General features: G+C 50.1%; 1 protein-coding gene and 1 long non-coding RNA gene across 6 annotated transcripts in view; one reads left to right on the plus strand and one right to left on the minus strand.

Moving 5' to 3' along the window:
• MYH10 (myosin heavy chain 10) overlaps positions 1–20513 on the plus strand; it is a 138658-nt gene that overhangs the window by 116192 nt on the left and 1953 nt on the right. For all 5 annotated transcript variants that reach the window (XM_082604528.1, XM_082604529.1, XM_082604532.1 and 2 more), the window contains exons 26-40: positions 648–860; positions 3317–3461; positions 4052–4258; positions 5376–5480; positions 6665–6817; positions 7159–7407; positions 7690–7902; positions 9483–9695; positions 10740–10901; positions 15294–15422; positions 15783–15871; positions 16750–16873; positions 16942–17150; positions 18476–18584; positions 19952–20124. In XM_082604528.1, coding sequence (XP_082460654.1) covers positions 648–860; positions 3317–3461; positions 4052–4258; positions 5376–5480; positions 6665–6817; positions 7159–7407; positions 7690–7902; positions 9483–9695; positions 10740–10901; positions 15294–15422; positions 15783–15871; positions 16750–16873; positions 16942–17150; positions 18476–18584; positions 19952–20124 — 2493 coding nt within the window. The remainder of the gene's footprint in view (positions 1–647; positions 861–3316; positions 3462–4051; positions 4259–5375; positions 5481–6664; positions 6818–7158; positions 7408–7689; positions 7903–9482; positions 9696–10739; positions 10902–15293; positions 15423–15782; positions 15872–16749; positions 16874–16941; positions 17151–18475; positions 18585–19951; positions 20125–20513) is intronic.
• On the minus strand, positions 868–5972 carry LOC309793778. The gene is made up of 3 exons (XR_014291946.1): positions 5575–5972; positions 5024–5092; positions 868–1004 (listed from the first exon to the last, which is right to left on the minus strand). It is a non-coding gene; the product is annotated as an uncharacterized lncRNA (long non-coding RNA).

The following is a 20513-nucleotide window of genomic DNA, read 5'->3' on the forward strand; positions in this document are numbered from 1 at the left end:
CTATTTGGCTACATGGTCATAGGACTCAGTTTAATTTATAATTTATTACAATCAAGAAAATCTTATAACAGAAATTCTTCTCTGCCTCTGTCACTGTTAGTCTTTCTTCGGCCACTTACAGAGGTGAGGGCTGGGACCCAGAACTAAAATTCTCCACCTGCTCCCATGTGTCAACTTCCCCTCCTTCACCGCAAACTTCCCACCCATCCCCAGTCAGAACATCCACCCACATTAAACCACACGTGAGCAGAAAGATGCACCAGAGGGTAGAGGAAGCGTAGGGTGGAGGGTGTGAAGGTGGCGGGTCTGCTTCCACTTTGTTCCAAGAACTTCTCTGAATTTGCAGATTCGCTGTGGGCTGGAACCACTCTGACGGACAAGACCGCTACCTTGAGCGGTGTTTTAACTAGAAGAACATTTGCTTGAGAGGGAATTTTTAAATATTATAATCATTAAAGTGAGATGGTCCTACCTTTTCACGGAGAACTTTATTAGCCCTTTGGACAGGACCCAGACTCCGTCCTGATACCAGCTCTGGGCCTCCAAGCCGTGGGCCGTGGGCGGGGGGTGGTGTCTCAGGGTCTCCTTGTGGGAAGAGTCCCCGGGCGCCGGCTCTGAGCGCTTCCCGTGCCCGGGTGTCTCCGCAGGGGTGACGACGAGACACTGCACAAGAACAACGCGCTTAAAGTCGTGCGAGAGCTGCAAGCCCAGCTTGCTGAGCTGCAGGAAGACTTTGAATCCGAGAAGGCTTCGCGGAACAAGGCGGAGAAGCAGAAGAGGGACTTGAGTGAGGAGCTGGAAGCTCTGAAGACAGAGCTTGAGGACACGCTGGACACCACGGCAGCTCAGCAGGAACTGCGGTGAGTGGGCGCAGGGCAGAGCTGCTCGTCCTCGGGGAGTGGGGTGTTTCCCTGTATGATGTCACTTCGAGCATCCTCTCTCCCTCCTGGAAACAGTGGCACGTGGAACAGTAACAAAATCTCGGTGGTTAGAAACCAACCGGCCTGTAGGTAGAAAGCACAGGGTGGGTGGATGCACCACAGCCAGGTGCGCAGAGGGAGGTGTGATCAGAAAAGCCCCAGGTACGCACACAGGGCTGGAGGGAGAGTTACACCTGAACCAAGTAAGGGGGGCACAGGGACCAGAGGGCTATAGAGGGGACAGACACAGAAACAGGAGGAGATGGGGGTGTTTGGGCATCTGCTGGCTGCAGCAATTGGTCTGATGAACAGTGGTGAGGAAACAGACGAGGAGGAGGCCTGTGTCCACAAAGACAAAAGGACAGGTGAGTGCAGGTACCCACGTAACAGATGGGCCAGCCGCCGAGCGTAGGCAAGAGGAAAGTAACGAGCGCAGCCAGCCACGACTCACGGGAAGTCCCGGGAGAGCGCGCGCAACTAGCGGTGATCAGGTGGGCTGCCTGAGGCCCTTGCTGGCCTCCTCCTGACCGGCTCCTTCCTCCTCAAGACCCAAGCTGCCGGGCACGTGAGGCCAGCCCAGGAATCCCCAGGCTGCCTTGGCGGGTAGACCTGGCTGTACACATGCTTGCACACGCACACACCCCCACACCCCTGCCACCTGTCCCAGGCTGTGAGTGGTGGGAGGGGGAGCCTGCCCCCGAGAAGGGGGCTACGGGAAAGCCTGCAGTAAGGCGAGGGCAGTAGGGGTCATTTACAGAGGCAGCTGGGTAGGGGCGTGTGCCCGTCAGGTGCTGGGCCTGGAGAGAAGCCGTGCCGAGCCGTCAGGCTGAGGTCAGACGGTGGGTGTCCGGAGTGCTCAGTGCTGAAGAAGCGGAGGAGGTGAGCCTGACAACGTGCCAGGGACTTTGCCCGCGAACACGCAGGGCCTCACAGCAACGGGAGGGTGTGTCCCCGCAGAGCCACCTGAGCCGGTGGGGCTAGAGGCTCCTACCCGCCTCCACAGAGCAGCTCTGCTTTTAGCAGTTTTAAGTCCTGGCCTTGTCTTTAAAATACCTGCTTTTTAAATATCTGGAAACCACGCAACTGTGGGTTGGAACCCACAGTCTAATGATTAGACTTGGTTGAAATAGCCTTTCTCAGCTGGGCTTTCAACCAGGATAGAAAAAAAGGTTCTGCTCACTTCTTCCCTTCAACTCCTGTTTAAAAAAAACAAAAAAGTACCAATGATACATGTTTTTTGTTTGTTTGTTTGTTTTTTTGCCACACTGCATGGCTTTCAGGATCTTAGTTCCCCAACCAGGGATCAGACCCACCCTCCTTGCATTGGAAGCACGGAGTCTTAACCATTGGACCGCCAGGGAAGTCCAGTATGTGCATATTTGTTAAAACCGTGGATGTGCTCCAACACAGCACTCCCTGCTTCTGCTGGTGAAGGGGTCGGATGGCCTGCAGTTCCGATGTGTCAGGGGAAATGGTGTTGCCGTCTGGTAGATGGGGGGTGAACTGAAGTAACCTCGATGGAGTCTGTCTTGTTGGGCTGATGCTTGGATGCTCGTGCCCCTCCTCCACCTCCAGCATCCATCCCTTCCTCTGCACGGAAGCTTGCAGAGGACAAGGCCAGACCCCCGCACGCCTTTCACCTCCGGTGAACGTGTGGCCGAGCCAGGCTGCACCACCGCGACTCTGGTGGCTCCCTTTGGTGACCTGCCACCACGCAGCTAGCAGCCACCTGGGTGCCTTTTCTCTTTGCCGCAGCTGGTCGCAGCCCCTAGATTTCGCTTCCTTGTAAAGAGAGGAAAGTGCGCCCACACAGCAGTCGGCACATATGTCACTGTTCTAACTGGCTACGGGTTTTAGAGCAAGTTTGCCAGAGCTGTGCTTCAGGAGATTGGAAAGTGACTGCTCTGTAAGCTCTCGGTGTTACGGCGGCTCTCAGCAGGGGTGGTATTTACCTTAACTGGTTTCAGTACTAAGCTGTGTGCTTAAATTAAAGGTGGTGCTCAGGCCCACTTTTGTCGGGGTGCAGTGTCCTGCCTGATGAGCCTTTACCAGCCCTTTTGGGGATTTACCCTCTTCCGGTTTTATTGAAACGCCTGCCGGTGCCGTGGCAGGCATTTTGGCATCTTGTGTTAAGCAGTGCCTGGCCTGTGATACACCCAGGCTGCCCCGAACATCCAAAGACCCTTAGGGACGTTACACCACGTCTCGACTGTAAGTCGCATGTGGAATGGGGGTCATGCTGGTTCTGGAAGGTTTCCCGCTGCCATAGTAACAGACACGCCAGCCTCCTGGAATCCATGTCATGTTTCAAACAAAAGCAGAACTTTAAAAATGTGCATTTAATTTAGTCATTCAACTAATTCTGAGCTTCTTCCTCTCAAATTATGTTTCTCTAGTACCAAACGTGAACAAGAAGTGGCAGAGCTGAAGAAGGCTCTTGAGGAGGAAACGAAGAACCACGAGGCTCAGATCCAGGACATGAGGCAGAGACACGCGACCGCCCTGGAGGAGCTTTCGGAGCAGCTGGAGCAGGCGAAGAGGGTAGGGGCGCGTCGGTGGGCAGTGCCGGGGGCCAGATGCCCCCGCAGCGGCCGCTTGCTGAGAGCACAGTGCTGGCCTGGGAGAGCCAGGCGCCCTTGATTTTATTTTCAAATCGCATATTCCTCTCGCTGATAGCCCTCTTTCTCCTGATGACTGAGCTCTAGAGCTTCAGCAGCTGGAAGTCCTGGTCTCGCTCACCTGCTGCCCGGAAGCCGCCAGGCCCCCCAGGTGTTCCCGGTGCCCTGCCACTCCCGCCCCCCGTCCCTCCCGCCTCCAGTCTGTCTCAGGCACCGCACACGTCGTTGCCCTTGCTTCATCGTTCCCGCCTCCACCTCTCACGTGCTGGCTCCCCGCACTGCTGCCAGCGCCCCCCACACTACATCTGCTGCCCTGAGCGGTGTGTACAGGGGTGCTCCGCCCACAGAAGTCTTCACACTCTGAGAGCAGCAGGTGTCTTCCTTCATTCATGCAACAGATGTTGACCGCAGCCTCCCCCCGTGTCGGCACGGTTCTCCGGGCACCAAAGCCGTGCCCTTTGCGTCCTCTGTTGTAAAACTGCTAGTGGACGGTTCTCCCCTTCTCTCTCCTAGTTCAAGGCAAATCTGGAGAAGAACAAGCAGGGCCTGGAGACAGACAACAAGGAGCTGGCGTGCGAGGTGAAGGTGCTGCAGCAGGTCAAGGCCGAGTCTGAGCACAAGAGGAAGAAGCTGGACGCCCAGGTCCAGGAGCTCCACGCCAAGGTCTCGGAAGGAGACAGACTCAGGGTGGAACTGGCCGAGAAAGCGAATAAGTTACAGGTAGGCCTGGAAAGCCTTTCCTGGACGTCGCCCCCAGCGTCTGGCGGGGTGGGGAGGGGAGGGGCCTGACATGGGGGGCGCCCGGGCTGCCCCAGGTCCACATAAGGCTCCTTGTGTTGTTCTCCCACTTGAAGCTCACAGCGCCCCCCGGGTGAGTCTGGTGGACGAGGACGTGAGAAGCTCGCCTGCCTCTGGGCTCTGCTCAGTCCACAGCCCTCCCCGCCCCACTGCTGCCGAGACTGATGGAGTGGGGGGATCTCTGAAGGGCTAACATGAGGAAGGACAAACGTCATCAGCTTGAGTTTCAAGTGTAGAAACGTCCTCCGTGTGCCTTCCCTTTGCTCACGTGACTAGAGGACAGCTAGAACGAAGGGCGACTCCTGTCCCTTTTGTCTACCACCCACTGTCCCCACAAAAAAACACAGACGGTCTTACGCCATGGGGGTTTCTGGGGGGGGAGGTATTTTAGAGCTATCGTTAATTAAACACGAAAAAGAAAAAAATGTTTATACCACATTATTCATAAAATCTGACCATAAGAAATAGCTACATATTCATGATAAATATATCATGCCAGATTTTCTTTCAGCTTAAAAAGAAGGGTGGGCTGTGACTCTTAGAATTTAAACTTCTTTGAATCTGTGTGATAAAGTTTTCAAGTTCTCTAAGAAAATGAATTATACTTGCGCCCCCTACCCACCTCCCCCCAGCACATGGATAGTGCATCTTCGTGTGGAAAAGGGTTAAAATAAAACACCTGCTGACCTTGAGCCTCCTCACATAGGACAGCAGCCATTCGTTCAGAGGATTTGGTATAAGTTTTGTCTCTTGACGCTGAAAAACAAGATAGCAAGCCAGTTAGGAGAACGCCCTCCACGTGTGGGCTCTGCCGTCCTAAGCCTCCCTGTCCGGGCGGTAGGTGGAGGCTGTCTGTGGTGGCTGGCTCAGGGCCGGCTCACGGGGACGGGAGACTCTCGGTGGTGAGCCCTCCTTAGCTGAGACTGACCCCTCCTCCCCGCGATATGCTCGCTTTGTGTGCATTTAGGGCCCAGAACCACCACTCTTTTCCCTCTGCCTACTGCTGAAGTGAGTCATAACCTTTCACTCCTCCTTGCAGAATGAATTGGATAATGTCTCAACTCTTCTAGAAGAAGCAGAGAAAAAGGGTATTAAGTTTGCCAAGGACGCAGCTGGTCTTGAGTCTCAACTCCAGGACACACAGGTATTCCCCCGGGGGTGGAGTGTTAATGGTAACTCTGCTGTTTCTGTGATCTGTAAGTTGGTGAAACATGCTATTCCCAGAACTGCCCTCTTACCACCTCTTTCTGATTTTCTGCTCTACTTTTTTTTTCTTTATATAAATTTATTTATTTTGTTTATTTATTTTTGGCCGAGTTGGGTCCTCGTTGCTGCATGCGGGCTTTCTCTAGTTGCGGTGAGCGGGGGCTTCTCTTCGTTGCGGTGCGCGGGCTTCTCATTGCGGTGGCTTCCCTTGTTGCGGAGCACGGGCTCTAGGCGCACGGGCCTCAGTAGTTGTCTCCCGGGCTCTAGAGCACAGGCTCAGTAGTTGTGGCTTGCAGGCTCTAGAGTGCAGGCTCAGTAGTTGTGGCGCACGGGCTTTGTTGCTCCGCTGCATGTGGGATCTTCCCGGACCAGGGCTCGAACGAACCCGTGTCCCCTGCATGGGCAGGCAGATTCTTAACCACTGCGCCACCAGGGAAGCCATTCTGCTCTACGTTTATTTTCAACCATCTTGCACCAAAACCAGCCCTGATGCTCAGGAACTCACCTTTGAGTTCATATCTAGAGCCTGTGGTTCCTGTGTCTGGCAGGCATGTGGGTGCCTGGGAGGCGGCTCTTGCTGTCTGGCCGGGCACTGCCTGGGGTGCGGTTCACCAGGCGGCGGTCCTGTTACACATTCGTGCACTGCTGGCCATTTTAAACATTTTCTCATGGCTTTCGTTCATTAACGCTGACCTGAGAGAAACAGGAAAGGATTCCAGGAGTGATAAAAGATGTGGGAAAGGGAAGCTCGCAGGTCCCTGGCCTGGGACCCTGGGGGGGGTGACGCTGCCATTGCTTGTGAACAAGGTTGTTTTTGGTTTTTTGGCTACACTGCACGGCTTACGGGAATCTTGGTTCCCCGACCAGGGATTGAACCCGTGCCCTCGGCAGTGAAAGCGCGGAGTCCTAACCATTGGACTGCCAGGGAATTCCCTCGTGAACAACTTTAAAGCAATATTGTATTAAGGGCACTTGTTAAATGATCAGGTGTGTTTTAAAATCACTTGTTTGTTAATATCACTGGGTATTTCTCACACACTGAGACTCTGTTTTTTTAACAGAGGCATTGTGGTTTGGGTGATTACCATAATCTAAATACTGACCGTTTATAAAAATAAACAGGAGCTTCTTCAGGAAGAGACGCGCCAAAAACTGAACCTGAGCAGTCGGATCCGGCAGCTGGAGGAGGAGAAGAACAGCCTCCAGGAGCAGCAGGAGGAGGAGGAAGAGGCCAGGAAGAACCTGGAAAAGCAGGTGCTGGCCCTGCAGGCCCAGGTGCGTGCATCCACTCGGGGCGCTGTGGCCTCAGCGTGTGTGTTTAGCAGCTGACGTCCCTGCCCTGCTGGGTGGTTTCTGCTCCATTTGGGACAGTTAATTGGGTCTTGTTGGAAGCAAGGTAAAGACCCTCGGACTGTGTCAACTATGTAAATTCCAATCCAGTCATCCTTTTATAGATGATTAGCGCAGAAATTTATGGTCTAAGATTCATTTGCTCAGAAACACACAGTAGTGCTTTATATTATTTCTTCTGACAAAATATGGAAAAGAAGTTTTAGCTTTATTCCTCAAGTGTGAAATCCAGTTGAGTTCTTTAATAGTGATCTTTTTTCCTTCAGTTGACAGATACCAAGAAGAAAGTAGATGATGACCTGGGGACAATTGAAAGTTTGGAAGAAGCCAAGAAGAAGCTCCTTAAAGACGTGGAAGCACTGAGCCAGCGCCTGGAGGAGAAGGCCCTGGCCTACGACAAGCTGGAGAAGACCAAGAACCGCCTGCAGCAGGAGCTCGATGACCTGCTGGTGGACCTGGACCACCAGCGCCAGATCGTCTCCAACTTGGAGAAGAAGCAGAAGAAGTTCGATCAGGTGGGTGCCCAGTGCTCCCCACCCCTGGGCTCCAGGGCCAGCGCCACACGTGTTTCCTCCTGGCAAAGCCCTCGCCTTTGTCATTTCGGCTTAAAATAATCCTTTCTTATTTAAGAGCAATATATATTTATAGCAAAATTGGAAAAAGCAGACCAGCATAAAGAAGGAAACAGGAGAACACCCCTGATATTCTTAGCAATAATTCAGGCACGTAGCAAATGAGAGGAGTCTCTGTTGCTTTTGAAATCGATTTTTACTGTTTCCCAACGCCATCCCGTGTAGCTGTTAGCAGAAGAGAAGAACATCTCTGCCCGCTACGCGGAAGAGCGAGACCGGGCCGAAGCAGAGGCCAGAGAGAAGGAAACCAAAGCCCTGTCCCTGGCCCGCGCCCTTGAGGAGGCCCTGGAAGCCAAGGAAGAGTCTGAGCGGCAGAATAAGCAGCTGCGGGCAGATATGGAGGACCTGATGAGCTCCAAGGACGACGTGGGCAAGAACGTGAGTGTCCTGGGGACCGGTGCCTTCGGGGCAGGCAGGCGACTCTGGGAAGGCCCAGCCCTACAGTGAAGCGGACTAGGAGTGTCTTGGCCTGTATATAATTAGGGGGTTAAAGACTCCAGGATAAGCCATCAGGTTTTCTGCAGTCTGTTCTCGGTTACCTGTGCCAAAGCCAGGCGGGGAGTTCTTGTCGCTTTCACGGGCCCTCCCCGCCCTAAGCTGCATCCTGGCAGGGGTCCTTTAAATGAAGGGTTTCTCTGTTCCTGAGTCTCAGGTGGTTATCAAACGCAAGTACCTGAAGTCCCCTCAGATTGAGGGTAGCGGGATCTGTCTCCTGCACCGAGTGGGGAAGCTGGAGGGGAGCCAGGTGGGACGCCCTTGTCCTCCCACTGCACACGCCTTCCCCAAGAGCTGCTGTGATTTTTATTTACCCTACCCCCCTCCCCTAGTGTACGAGGTGTTGAGGATAGTGATGGGGACCCAGGCCTGGGGGTCAGAACAGGTTCGGGGCTTGAGTCTCCCCCAAGCTCCCATTTAACCTGTCTAAGCCTAAGTTTCCTCTTCTGTCAAATGGACGTGATACTTGCCTATTTCATGAAGCTGCTGCAGCCGTGCTCTGAAATGCATAAAGTCCTCTCTAAAGATAAAAGCTCATTTTCCTGGGACACGGACTCTCTGGCCACATCATAAGGGAGGAAGGACTGTCCTACCTTCCTGCTGAGTCTCCTACAGCCTGGGGACCGGCCCCGTGGACAAGAAGAGGCCTCCTAGAGTAGAAATGGCCAGGATTACATAGTAAAATGTAGAGAGAGAATTCCACCACTGATTCCATTTTCTTGTTCCATATTAGTTTTCTTTAGAACAAACGACAGTCCCACATTCATTCCACAAGCGTTTCCTGTGTGCCCGTGAAGTGCCGGACACTAAGAGACACAGGCCCTCCTCACGCTGTAAGGCTTCTCCTGCCCGCGTGAGAACTGACAACATGGCAGTGAACCCCAAAGGCACACATAATAATAGCACCTGCGCACGCCTGCCTGAGGACTGTCTCCAGGATCAGAGGGGACGTGAAGCGGGGAGCACCCAGCACAGCGCTTGGCACCGAGAACTTAGTAAACGCGTGTGGTGGGGCTCTTTGTGCAGAGAAAGGTCAAACCTCTTTTTCACTGTACCCTGCTTTGCAGGCCTCACACACCTAGTATGTAAGTCTCCACATGTGCATTTTCAATACAAATGACCTTTTCCACAGCAAGAGGGATGTACTATGTTAGACACAGACCTCAGGCCAATGGCCAGTCAACAGGCGATTCCCGACACCATGCTCTTTTTATTGTTCGTGGCTTTTAAAGATCTCTCGGCTTCAAGGTCATGGGAGAGTAATGATCGACTCTAGAGCACACGTGAATAAAGAAATCAGGCCTGTCATTCAGATGGTGCGCTCTGAAACGAGGACTAACTAGTGTAGCTGCAGTGGGAGGGGAGGATGTATATGGGGGTGGGGTGCCTATAAAACAGGAACTGCTGTCCTTGCTTGTCCCTCCACCAAGGGTCATCCCCTCCCTGTGCTTCCTGTGGTCTAGGTTCATGAACTTGAAAAATCCAAACGGGCCCTAGAGCAGCAGGTGGAGGAAATGAGGACCCAGCTGGAAGAGCTGGAAGATGAGCTTCAGGCTACAGAAGACGCCAAGCTTCGCCTGGAGGTCAACATGCAGGCCATGAAGGCCCAGTTCGAGAGGGACTTGCAGACCAGAGATGAGCAGAACGAGGAAAAGAAGCGGCTACTCATTAAACAGGTAGGTCCTGGAAGAGTGGCCCCCGGAACAGGAACTGATTTGTCCTCAAAGCCCAGTTTTGGGTCAATATCTTATTCATTCACATTGGAACATATCAGCTGGAGGAAATTTATTTGGCCATTTGATAATTTTATTCTTTAAAATGTAATACAACTGGTTTTGATTTCCTATTTCTCAGATAATACCACTGCTACTTACAAGCCAGGATATCCATTGAAAAGCTCTTAGTGGAATCCCCAGGGATATGTAGTCAGGTTCAAGTTCTGTGAGTCTCATGAGTATCGATAAAGGGAAGAATCAGTATGTACCTGACAAGGTGATTCAGAGTATTCCGAAGGTCAGATCACACGTCCTCATTAAGCCACTCTTTAAAGGGAAACCTCTAGGTATTTACATTTTTTTAATTTTAAGAAGTTGCCTGGGCACTTATGATTTATATACTTTCCTGAGTGCCTATTAAACTTCTAATTTAAAAGTTTACTTTAAAAATTAATTGTGGATATTTTCTCAGTCCCTTGCAGTTCATGGTATCAAGTCTTGGATCTGAGATATATTTAATTTTCCTTTGTTAGTTGCAGTCCACTAATACTTATTTTATTAGTCATTTACTGCTAGATAACAAATTACCTCAAACTTAGTGACTTAAAACGACATGCATTAACTGAGTTTCTGTGGGTCAGGAATTCAGAATGGACTTAGCAGGGTGTGTCACCTGAAGGCCCGACGGGGGCTGGAGGGTCTGCATCCTGGCTGGCTTGCCCATGGGGTGCTGGCCCGAGACCTCTGCTCTGGGCACGTGGGCCAGTCTCGTTGCATCACCAAGACCATGAGCTCTGCCTCCTTACGCGCCTTTGCTGTGGTCAGTGGAAACGGTTTGTACCAGTGGTGGTGGTTAAAGACCTCTCTGTACAAATTAACTGCTAATAATAGTAATAACTGCCCAGTGGCAGGCAGCACCTTTCCAGAGTAACCCGAGCCCTCCTGTGCCGGTTCTCTGTGCGGGCACCTGGGTCTGAGCAGACGTAACCCAATGCGGTCCATTAGGTGCGGGAGCTGGAGGCTGAGCTGGAGGATGAGCGGAAACAGCGGGCCCTTGCTGTCGCTTCAAAGAAGAAAATGGAAATAGACCTGAAGGACCTGGAAGCTCAAATCGAGGCTGCAAACAAAGCTAGGGATGAAGTGATCAAGCAGCTCCGCAAACTTCAGGTAAGTGCGGCCAGCCGTCCGTCTTTGGTGGTGGTAGGTGCCATCTGGCCCTACTTAGATCAAGCACAACATGGCCCGTGAAGCTGGGGAGAAGGGCTCTGGGCAGCACCCAGCCTGCCATCTTGCCCGCAGGCTTAGGGTTGCCAGGTCACCCCTGCAGAGAGCACAGTGCAGCCGTCAGCCTCGGCTGTGGGTTGGGGCCACAGGCCATAAAGATGGCCCGTGTGTAGCTCCAGTGTCTACAGTGGGCCAGAGTTTGCCCCACTTGGACTGATCGGGGTGGAGTCACCAGCGGGGGGGGGGCGGGGGCAACCACCGGGGACAAGCTTTTGGGGCTCTGAACAGCCTCTGATGCTCAACTGAACATGCAGCCACAGAGCCACCGAGAGGAGAGTAGTGTCGACTTCCCTGCGCTAGCGCCGTGAGCTTTAGTGAGCCTTTCCGTCTCATTGAATCATCACTTTTGCTACCCAGATGGTGTGCCGGTTTTCACTATCACAGTGACAAAAAGTGATTTCTGTAGTAACTCACAGTATTGGCAGGATGTGATGGGCCCTTTCATATAAGTAGGCACAACATCCCTGGAGGGAAGTTTGTTAGGACAGAAGCTTTAGAAAGTTTCCATTCCTTTGACCTTGGTGATTCCGCATCTTGAAAATTTATTCTAACAAAATATAAATACGAGGAGAAGTACTTACCTACAAAGATCGTAGCTGAAGTGTTATCTATGATGGCAAAAATGGAAATAACCTAAATGTAGGTGGACTGCCAGCCATTCAAATGATGGGGATATGTGCGCAGTGACACAGGAAGATACAGTGTAGGGAGGGCAGTTTAGTTTGTAACTCAGCACACATGTGTGTAAACTTCTATATATAGACATGTAGATACACACACTTAGAAACAAAGTTTAGAAGGAAAAATCATCTCTGGATAATAGATTTATGAGTAACTTATTTGCTTCCTTACACTTTTTTAAAAAGCTAAATACAAAGGTTTTTACTTTGACCAGCTAATTACAAAGAATATAAATTATATTACTGTGACTTTAACAGCTTTATGGAGATATAATTCACCCAACATTCAATTTACCCATTTAAAGTGTTTTTGCTGTTTTTTAGAATATTCATAGGGGCTGTGCAAGCATCACCCACTATCTCATTTTGGACATTTTGGTTCCCTCTAAAAGAGACCCTGTGCCCATTAGCTGTGACTCCACACTATCTCTGCCACATCCAACATTGATCAACCACTAATCTACTTTCTGTCTCTATAGATTTGCCTATGCTGGACATGTCATATAAATGGAATCCTACAATATGGCTTTTTGTGACCAGCTTCTTTCACTTAGCATGTTTTCAAGGTTCACCATGTTGTAGCATAAATAAGTACTTCATTCCTTTTTATTACCAAATAATATTCCATTGTTTGGACATACCATATTTTTTTTATTAATCCATTCATTAGTTGGCAATTGAGTTATTTTGACTTTTTAGCTACTATGAATACTGCTGCTATGAACATTCACATATATTTTGTGTGGATGTGTGTTTTCAATTTTCTTGGGTATATACCTAGGAATGGAATTGCTAGGTTATACGGTAATTCTGTTTAACTTTGAGGAACTGCCCGGTCTTTCCACAGCGACATTTTACATTCCTACCAGCTATGTATGAGGATTCCAGTTTCTCTACATCCTCACCAACAGTTGCTAGTGTCCATCTTTTAATTATAGCCATCCCAGTGGGTATGAAGTGGTATCTCATTGTGGGTTTTTTTTTTAATATAAATTTATTTATTTACATTTGGCTGGGTTGGGTCCTCGTTGCTGCACACGGGCTTTCTCTAGTTGCGGCGAGCGGGGGCTACTCTTCGTTGCGGTGCACAGGCTTCTCATTGCGGTGCCTTCTCTGTTGTGGAGCACAGGCTCTAGGCACGTGGGCTTCAGTAGTTGTGGCACACAGGCTCAGTAGTTGTGGCTCGTGGGCTCTAGAGCGCAGGCTCAGTAGTTGGGGCACACGGGCTTAGTTGCTTTGCAGCATGTGGGGTCTTCCCGGACCAGGGCTCGAACCCGTGTCCCCTGCAGTGGCAGGCGGATTCTTAACCACTGCACCACAAGCGAAGTCCCTCACTGTGGTTTTGATTTGCATTTCCCTAATGACAAATGATGCTGAAAAGCTTTTACATGTGCTTATTGGCCAATATCATATGTGGGAAAAAATGTCTTTCAGTCCTCTGCTAAGCTTTTGAGTTGTCTTCAGTAATTGAGTTGTAACATTTCTGTATATATTCTGGATGTTTCGTAGGAGATATACAGTTTCCAAATATTTTCTTTCATTGTCTAGATTATCTATTCACTCCCTCAATGGTATTGTTTACAGCACAAAAGTTTTTAATTTTGATGGAATCCAATTTATCTTTTCTCTTGTTTCTTCTGTTTTTGTTATGTCTGTGAAACCACTGCCTAATCCAAGGTCCTGAAGATTTAGTCCTGTGTTTTCTCCTAAGAGTTTTATATTTTTAGCTCCTTTTCTAAATCCATTTTGAGTTGATTTTTGTTATATGGTTTCCTACATGAACCCGATTTCATTCTTTCGGATATGAATATCCAGTTGTCCCAGAACCACTTGTTAAAAAGACTAGTCTTTCCCCCCTTGACTTGCCTTGGCACACGCTTGTCAAAAATCAGCTGACCATAGACTTGTGTTTATTTCTGGACTCTCAGTCCTTATTCCACTGATCTCTATGTCTGTCCTCCCACCAGTACTACACAGTCTTGATTACTGTAGCTCTGCAGGTTTTGTGGTTGGAAAGTGTGACTTCTCCAACTTTGTTCTTCCTTTTCATGACTGTATTCTGGGTTCCTTGCAATTCCATTTAGGATCAACTTGTCAATTTCTGCCTCCCCCCCAACCCCCAAAGCCCCCCACTTGGATTCTTATATTGTGTTGACTTGGAAGATCAACTTGGAGAGTATTGCCATCTTAACAGTACATTGCTATCATTCCACTCATTTTGCTATTCTTTAATTTTTTTTCAACGATGCTTTACTTTATAGTTTCTGGTGTACAAGTCTTATACTTCAGCTAAATTTATCCTTTTTGATGCTAAGTGTCATTGCTTTGTTAATATTTAGAATGTTTATAGTTAGTATATAGAAATATAATTGATTTTTGTACAGTTGTCCTTTGGTATCCAAGGGGGATTGGTTCCAGGACCCCCCTACTCCATGGATACCAAAATCCTCAGATGCTCAAGTCCCTGATGTAAAATGGTGTATTGGGATTTCCCTGGCATCCGCGCTTCCACTGCAGGGGGCACAGGTTCGATCCCTGGTCAGGGAACTAAGATCCCACATGCCGTGCAGCACAGCCAAAAAGGGGGGGGGGGGCAAGAAAAAAAGGTCTCTCCTTCCCTCCCTAAGTACCCTGCTAAAACGGTGTATTATTTGCATATAACCTATGCATATCCTCTTGTATACTTTAAATCGTCTCGATTACTTATAATCCTACCTAATACAAGGTGAACGATATATAAATAGCTGCCCATGTGGCAAATTCAAGTTTTGCTTTTAGGAACTTTCTGAGAATTTTTCCCCTGAGTACTTCTGATCCACTGCGGGTTGGTCCACGGCTGTGGACCTCACAGGTAGGGAGAGCTGACCGTGTCGGTCCTGTACGCTGCGGCCTCACTGAACTCGTGTATTAGTTCTAACCGTGTTTTAGTGGATTCCTTAAGATTTTCAATAGATAAGGTTATATCGTCTGCACATTGAGCTAGTTTTACTTCTTCTTTTCCAATCTGAATGTCTTTTCTTTCTTTGACTTGGCCTAACTGCTTTGACTAGAATCTCCATTACAGTGCTATACAGAAGGGGCGAGGTCAGGCATCCCTGTCTCGTTGCTTATCTTAGAGGAAGGCATTCAGTCTTTGACCATGAAGTATATTAGCTGTTAGTTTTTCACTGATGCCCTTTATCAGAGTTTCCTTTAGTTTATTGAGCGTTTTTATATTGAAAAGGTGTTAGATTTTGTCAAATGCTTCTTCTGCATTTATTGAGATGATCATATAGTTAATTCATTTTTTGGATATCAAATCAACATTGCATTCCTCAGATAAATCCCACTTGGATGGTGGGATATAATGGTATATAAATATACACAATGTATAATTCTTTTAATATGTTGATGGATTCAATTGGTTACTATTTTGTTGAGGATGTTTACATCTGTATTCATAAGGGATATTGGCCTGAATGTTTTCTTATTCTGTCACTTCCACATACTTTTATATTTATAATAAATGCATATATATTATAATCTGGAGGAAAATATCATGTTTAAAAACTAAGAATGGACACTACCCCAAAACTTTCTTCCTATTGAATCTTAGGCTCAGATGAAGGACTACCAACGTGAATTAGAAGAAGCTCGTGCGTCCCGGGATGAGATTTTTGCTCAGTCCAAAGAGAGTGAAAAGAAACTGAAGAGTCTGGAAGCAGAAATCCTTCAACTGCAGGAGGTTTGTTTGTTTACTTATTCACCCATTTGTTTAAAAAAAAATACCTGCCCTTGAAATTTCTCTAAGACCAGGCAAATATATTTTAGTGCCTTTGTAGCCTAGTGTAATTTCACTATTCATGTTTAATATGGTACTGGGCCATCTTACTGCTTCAGTTGGGCAAACTAAGTGGTCATACCTTGACACTGTTCCACGTGGCTAACGCCAGAGAAGTTGATGGGTAATTTCTCAAATCTGACTGCAATTTGAGGCGCACTTAGTGCCTTGGGCAAGGTGGCAGCAGCTACAGGCACTGTCGGGTTTCACACTTGAGGAAACTGTTAACAGCCAGAGCTTCAATCACGGTCTGAACTTATTCAGGAACTTGCCTCATCTGAGCGAGCCCGCCGACACGCCGAGCAGGAGAGAGATGAGCTGGCGGATGAGATCGCCAACAGCGCCTCTGGCAAGTGAGTCTCCTGGCAGCAGGTGGGAAGGGGCGGGCATCTCACGATCAGTGGTGGCCCCCCCGTCTTCATGGGCACTGGGCCCATTCCCCTGGGGCGTGCCCGTGGCACTGAGACAGCCATGGGGGTCGTCTGGCATCTAGGAGTCAGTAGTTGGTTTGCTCATCTGTTCAAAGTCTGGAAAGATGAGCACGAGATGCTGAGCCTCCGGGCTGCCTCGGCCCCTGGCTGCCTGCACAACCCTGGCAGGTCGCACCTCCCTGTGCCAGCCATGCCCACATAGGTGTGCAGGAAAGACATTCAGAACCAACCTGGTTTCCATAGGGTGCACAGCCTTGCAATGCAAGTTCTCACTTTCAGATTCATGAGGTTTGACAAGCACATTCCTTAGACTTACCTTACCCTGGATGCATTTTTCATTAAAAGTCCTTTTTTTTTTTTTTTTTTTTCCAATTAAGAGGTTGCTTTCTCCATTTAATTACTGTACTGAGTATTCATCATGGTCATTTTCTAGCACACCATCATTTGGACCTGGCATTTGATCTCGGTGCACTAGAAAAGCTAGGGAATGCCAGGATGTTTTTACACTTTTAAAGCTGACATTGGCTGCCGAGAAGAGCTGGAGAAGGCAGCAGGGCGGTCAGCTGGAAGGCTACACACCGGTCCAGACGAGAGATGATGGGGCCTGGCCTGGGTGGTAGGCCTGGGGATGGAGAGAAGTGGGTGGTGTGTTTGGAAGCGTAACCAGCTAGGCATGGCGGATTGGGGTGGGAACAGAGGAAAGAGAAAAGTCAACAATGCTGCTCGGCTTCCAGCAGCAGGGTGGGTGGAGGAGCCCTCTGGGAGTTTCCCGTGCGAGCTGTCGCCTCCCCGCCTGGCAGGTCTGCGCTGCTGGATGAGAAGCGGCGTCTGGAGGCGCGGATAGCGCAGCTGGAGGAGGAGCTGGAAGAGGAGCAGAGCAACCTGGAGCTGCTCAACGACCGCTTCCGCAAGGCCACGCTGCAGGTGGGCGCGCGGCGGCCGCCCTGGGAGGGCCGCGCCACCCCCACACGACTCACCCACCTCCTCTCCAGGTGGACACGCTGAACGCAGAGCTGGCGGCCGAGCGCAGCGCCGCCCAGAAGAGCGACAACGCGCGCCAGCAGCTGGAGCGGCAGAACAAGGAGCTGAAGGCCAAGCTGCAGGAGCTGGAGGGTGCTGTCAAGTCCAAGTTCAAGGCCACCATCTCAGCCCTGGAAGCCAAGATCGGGCAGTTGGAGGAGCAGCTTGAGCAGGAGGCCAAGTAAGAGGTTTTTGCTGCTGTAAACCAAAGAAAGGTTTTTACAGTGTCTCTGCTACAGACCAGGTCCAGGTTTAGCCTGTGAGTCAGAGATGACACAGACATGTCCCTTGTCCCATGGGAGCTCCCTTGGCAGGGGAAGAATGACAAGAACACGTGTAACCAGAGAGAAGGTGGTGTGAGCCCTCAGGGTGTGCTGGGCTCCCCTGTCAGCTCTTCCCGGACTCAGCTGAGGGCTCATCACACTGTGCCCCGTGACCTCCTGGTGCCATAGTTTACATCTCTACCCGAAGTTGATTGCCCGAGTTGGTGGCATCCCGTGAAATGCTACTATTTGTTGGCAGAGAAGAAATGCAGTATGACAAAAATACAAGCTTTTTTCTCCCTGAGGAAGGGACTGCTCAATGGTTTCCATTCTGTTGTCGTAAACCGTTCTGCAACTCCTGAGGAGTTGCACAATACAGCTTTTGGGAGGCATTTACAAATCTGTTAGAAGAGAAATCCCAGACTGCCAGGGCTGGAGCAGCCCTTCAGCTCACCCTCCTGTCGGGGAGCTTGGGGCCCAGAAATGCAGGGTCTGTGCTCAGAGCCTGACATCCTCTGCAACCGGCATCCCAGACTTGCCCCTGCACTCAACTCTAACAGTTAAGGGTTTGTTTGCTGTTGGCTGTAATTAACATGACTCGCCCTTTCAGCTGACTCCATCACTATCCTTTTTGCATAACATTTGTGGAGGAACAAAAGAACTTGTTCTGTTTTCAGTGGAGTCCTCCAAATAAGCTACCTCTGCTTCATGTGGGACAGTGGAGGCCTGTCTAGAAACATGGTGCTTTGACTCCTACGTGAAGCGTGGAGGGATGGGGGCGTTGTTTCAGTGTCAGCTGCTCTAGCATCTTCGTACGTAGTCAGTAACTTTTAAATTGAAACCATCGCCTAATAAATTGAGTCTTTGTTTTGTTTTCCAGGCTGAAAAGTTAGTTAGGGGATTAGAGTAACCAACTAAGGTTTTTGTCTTCAAAAACTCTACACTCAAATAAGTGACAGGTAGCTTGTATGTAACATTTGATCTTTGGTAGATCACTAAATAAAGTGATTAACATCTGTGTGAAGGAATAATGCAGTTTTTCTACCTGTCAAGCGTTAGAATACATTAAAGGCAATCCATAGTTTGAGGAGAAAGGAAAAGTTTCTGGGCCACATTGATCACGACGATACAGAGGCCCGGAAAGCACTCTAACAAATGCCATCTTCCAGAGAAAAGGACTTAAAAAAAATCTTCATTTCAAGAATTGCGAAGACTAACGTGTTGATCATTTTCATTTTCGTAGGGAAAGAGCAGCCGCCAACAAACTAGTCCGTCGTACCGAGAAGAAGCTGAAGGAAATCTTCATGCAGGTTGAGGATGAACGCCGCCATGCCGATCAGTATAAAGAACAGGTAAGGGCAGAAGGCAGGGTAGGAGGAACACATCTTCCACTCTAAATGCTGTAGCAAGGAGATGGATGCAAAACCAGCCATGTTACCATTTGACTAGCTGAATGAGGAAGAGCTATTTGAAACTCTTAATTCTAACGTTTCAACAAACATGTGCTGTTCCTCGTTCCTGCCACTCACTCCCAGGGTGCTGGGAATACAGAGGTGATTAGGACCTGGCCCTGCCCCGTGAGTCCCAAGTGCCCCAGATACAGGCAAGGGGTGGGCGAGAGCGCGTCAGGAAGGCTTGAAGTGTGAGGCCTGGACTGACCTTAAAGTTATCGCTAGAATGGACGCTACATGAGTGCAGAGATTTCTGCCTGTTTCACCCACTGTCATCTCTTGAATGCCTAGAATAGTTCTGGGCACAGCTGGCCGTCAGTGAATATGCTGGATGGAGGGGTGGATACAGGAGGTGTTGAATGGAAAGGGAAGAGAAAGCAAATGTACCGCCTATGGAACCCGAGTGGTCCTCCTTGCCTGCGTCCAGGCATCTTTTCTCAGTGCCAAGGGCATGTGCTGATAGGGCTTTGGACTGTGGTCAGGTCTGCACTGGCTAAAACCTGGGTGGGGGCTGTGTTCTCCTCTGGCTCTCGGTCCTCTCTGAGACCTGTCGCCGTGGCTGGAGCTGAGGATCCACTGCCTCTGGCCCAGATCCTCCTCTCCTCCTCCCCTGCTCCAGTTGGGCACCCAGCCCAGCCCCAGGCTCAGGGCCTAGCAACACCGAGGGCAGTTCTGGGTGGGTGTGAGCTGGACCCGCAGGGCACTGGCCAGTCTCTGTGGTTCAGGAGTGAGGGATCCAGTGGGCAGGCTGAGTTCTCCTGTCAGGTCTTCCAGAGTGGCTTTGTACTTGAATCAAATGGAATGTCAACACACACGTGTTGAAAAGAGGTGTAAAATGAATGGAGCATCTCCTGGGGTTGGAGACTGTCCACACCATTGGCTCTTCTGCGTCTTGCAGGACTAGCCCTTCCCTTTCACAGTCCCATAGGGCACTCGTGTGAAGATACTAGACTATTAGACCGTCATTTTCCTGCAGAAAACTCAGGGATGAAAAGCGGGGTTTTTTTAAGTTTCCTTTAGCATAATTTGCTGCACAGACATGGTTTTACTGAGAACGGCAGGCTGGTCAAAAGGCCTTGGGCCAGGCCCCAGTCTCATTTGTGTCAGCACACTCGCACATGTATATGCCTGTCGTGTGTGTGGGTACACTCGTGTGTGCACTCGCGTGGCTGGCAGGGCAGAGGCCTATGCTGACACACTCAGGATGCAGCGATGCCGAATTTGGATTCACCGGTTTGGTGTGACTTGGTTCTTGTAACTTCCCCGAGATGGAGAAGGCCAACGCCAGGATGAAGCAGCTCAAACGGCAGCTGGAGGAGGCAGAGGAAGAAGCCACACGTGCCAACGCGTCTCGGCGCAAACTCCAGCGGGAACTGGATGACGCCACCGAGGCCAACGAGGGCCTGAGCCGCGAGGTCAGCACGCTGAAGAACCGGCTGAGGTGAGCGCCCCGGGCCTCCGTGAGGTCGCACCCAGAGCCTGCAAACAGCTGCGTCCATGGGCTCCGGGTGCAGTGGTTTCTCAGGCTCCTATCCAGCTCTTCGTTCTTGCCTGTTTACCCGTTCAGGATCCCTGACCGTCAGTAGTCCTTGAGGATGGAGGAGCAACAGGCGCACTCATTTGCTCCGCGTTTCCTAGTGGGCTGTGTGAATACACGGCTCGAGGCTTGAGAGCCAGCCCAGGTGTCTGTCCGCGTCCCGGGTGAGGGCGGGACACGGGGAGCCAAGGCTACACCTTCTCTCCCCCCGAAGGACAGCTTAGCACAGGTGTTGGCAAACCGTGGCCTATGGGCCAGATCCTGTCTGTGCCCCGCTCTCCTGTACAGCCAGG

This window comes from Mesoplodon mirus (genome assembly GCF_964341445.2).
Source record: "Mesoplodon mirus genome assembly, chromosome: 18".
NCBI lineage: Eukaryota > Metazoa > Chordata > Mammalia > Artiodactyla > Ziphiidae > Mesoplodon > Mesoplodon mirus.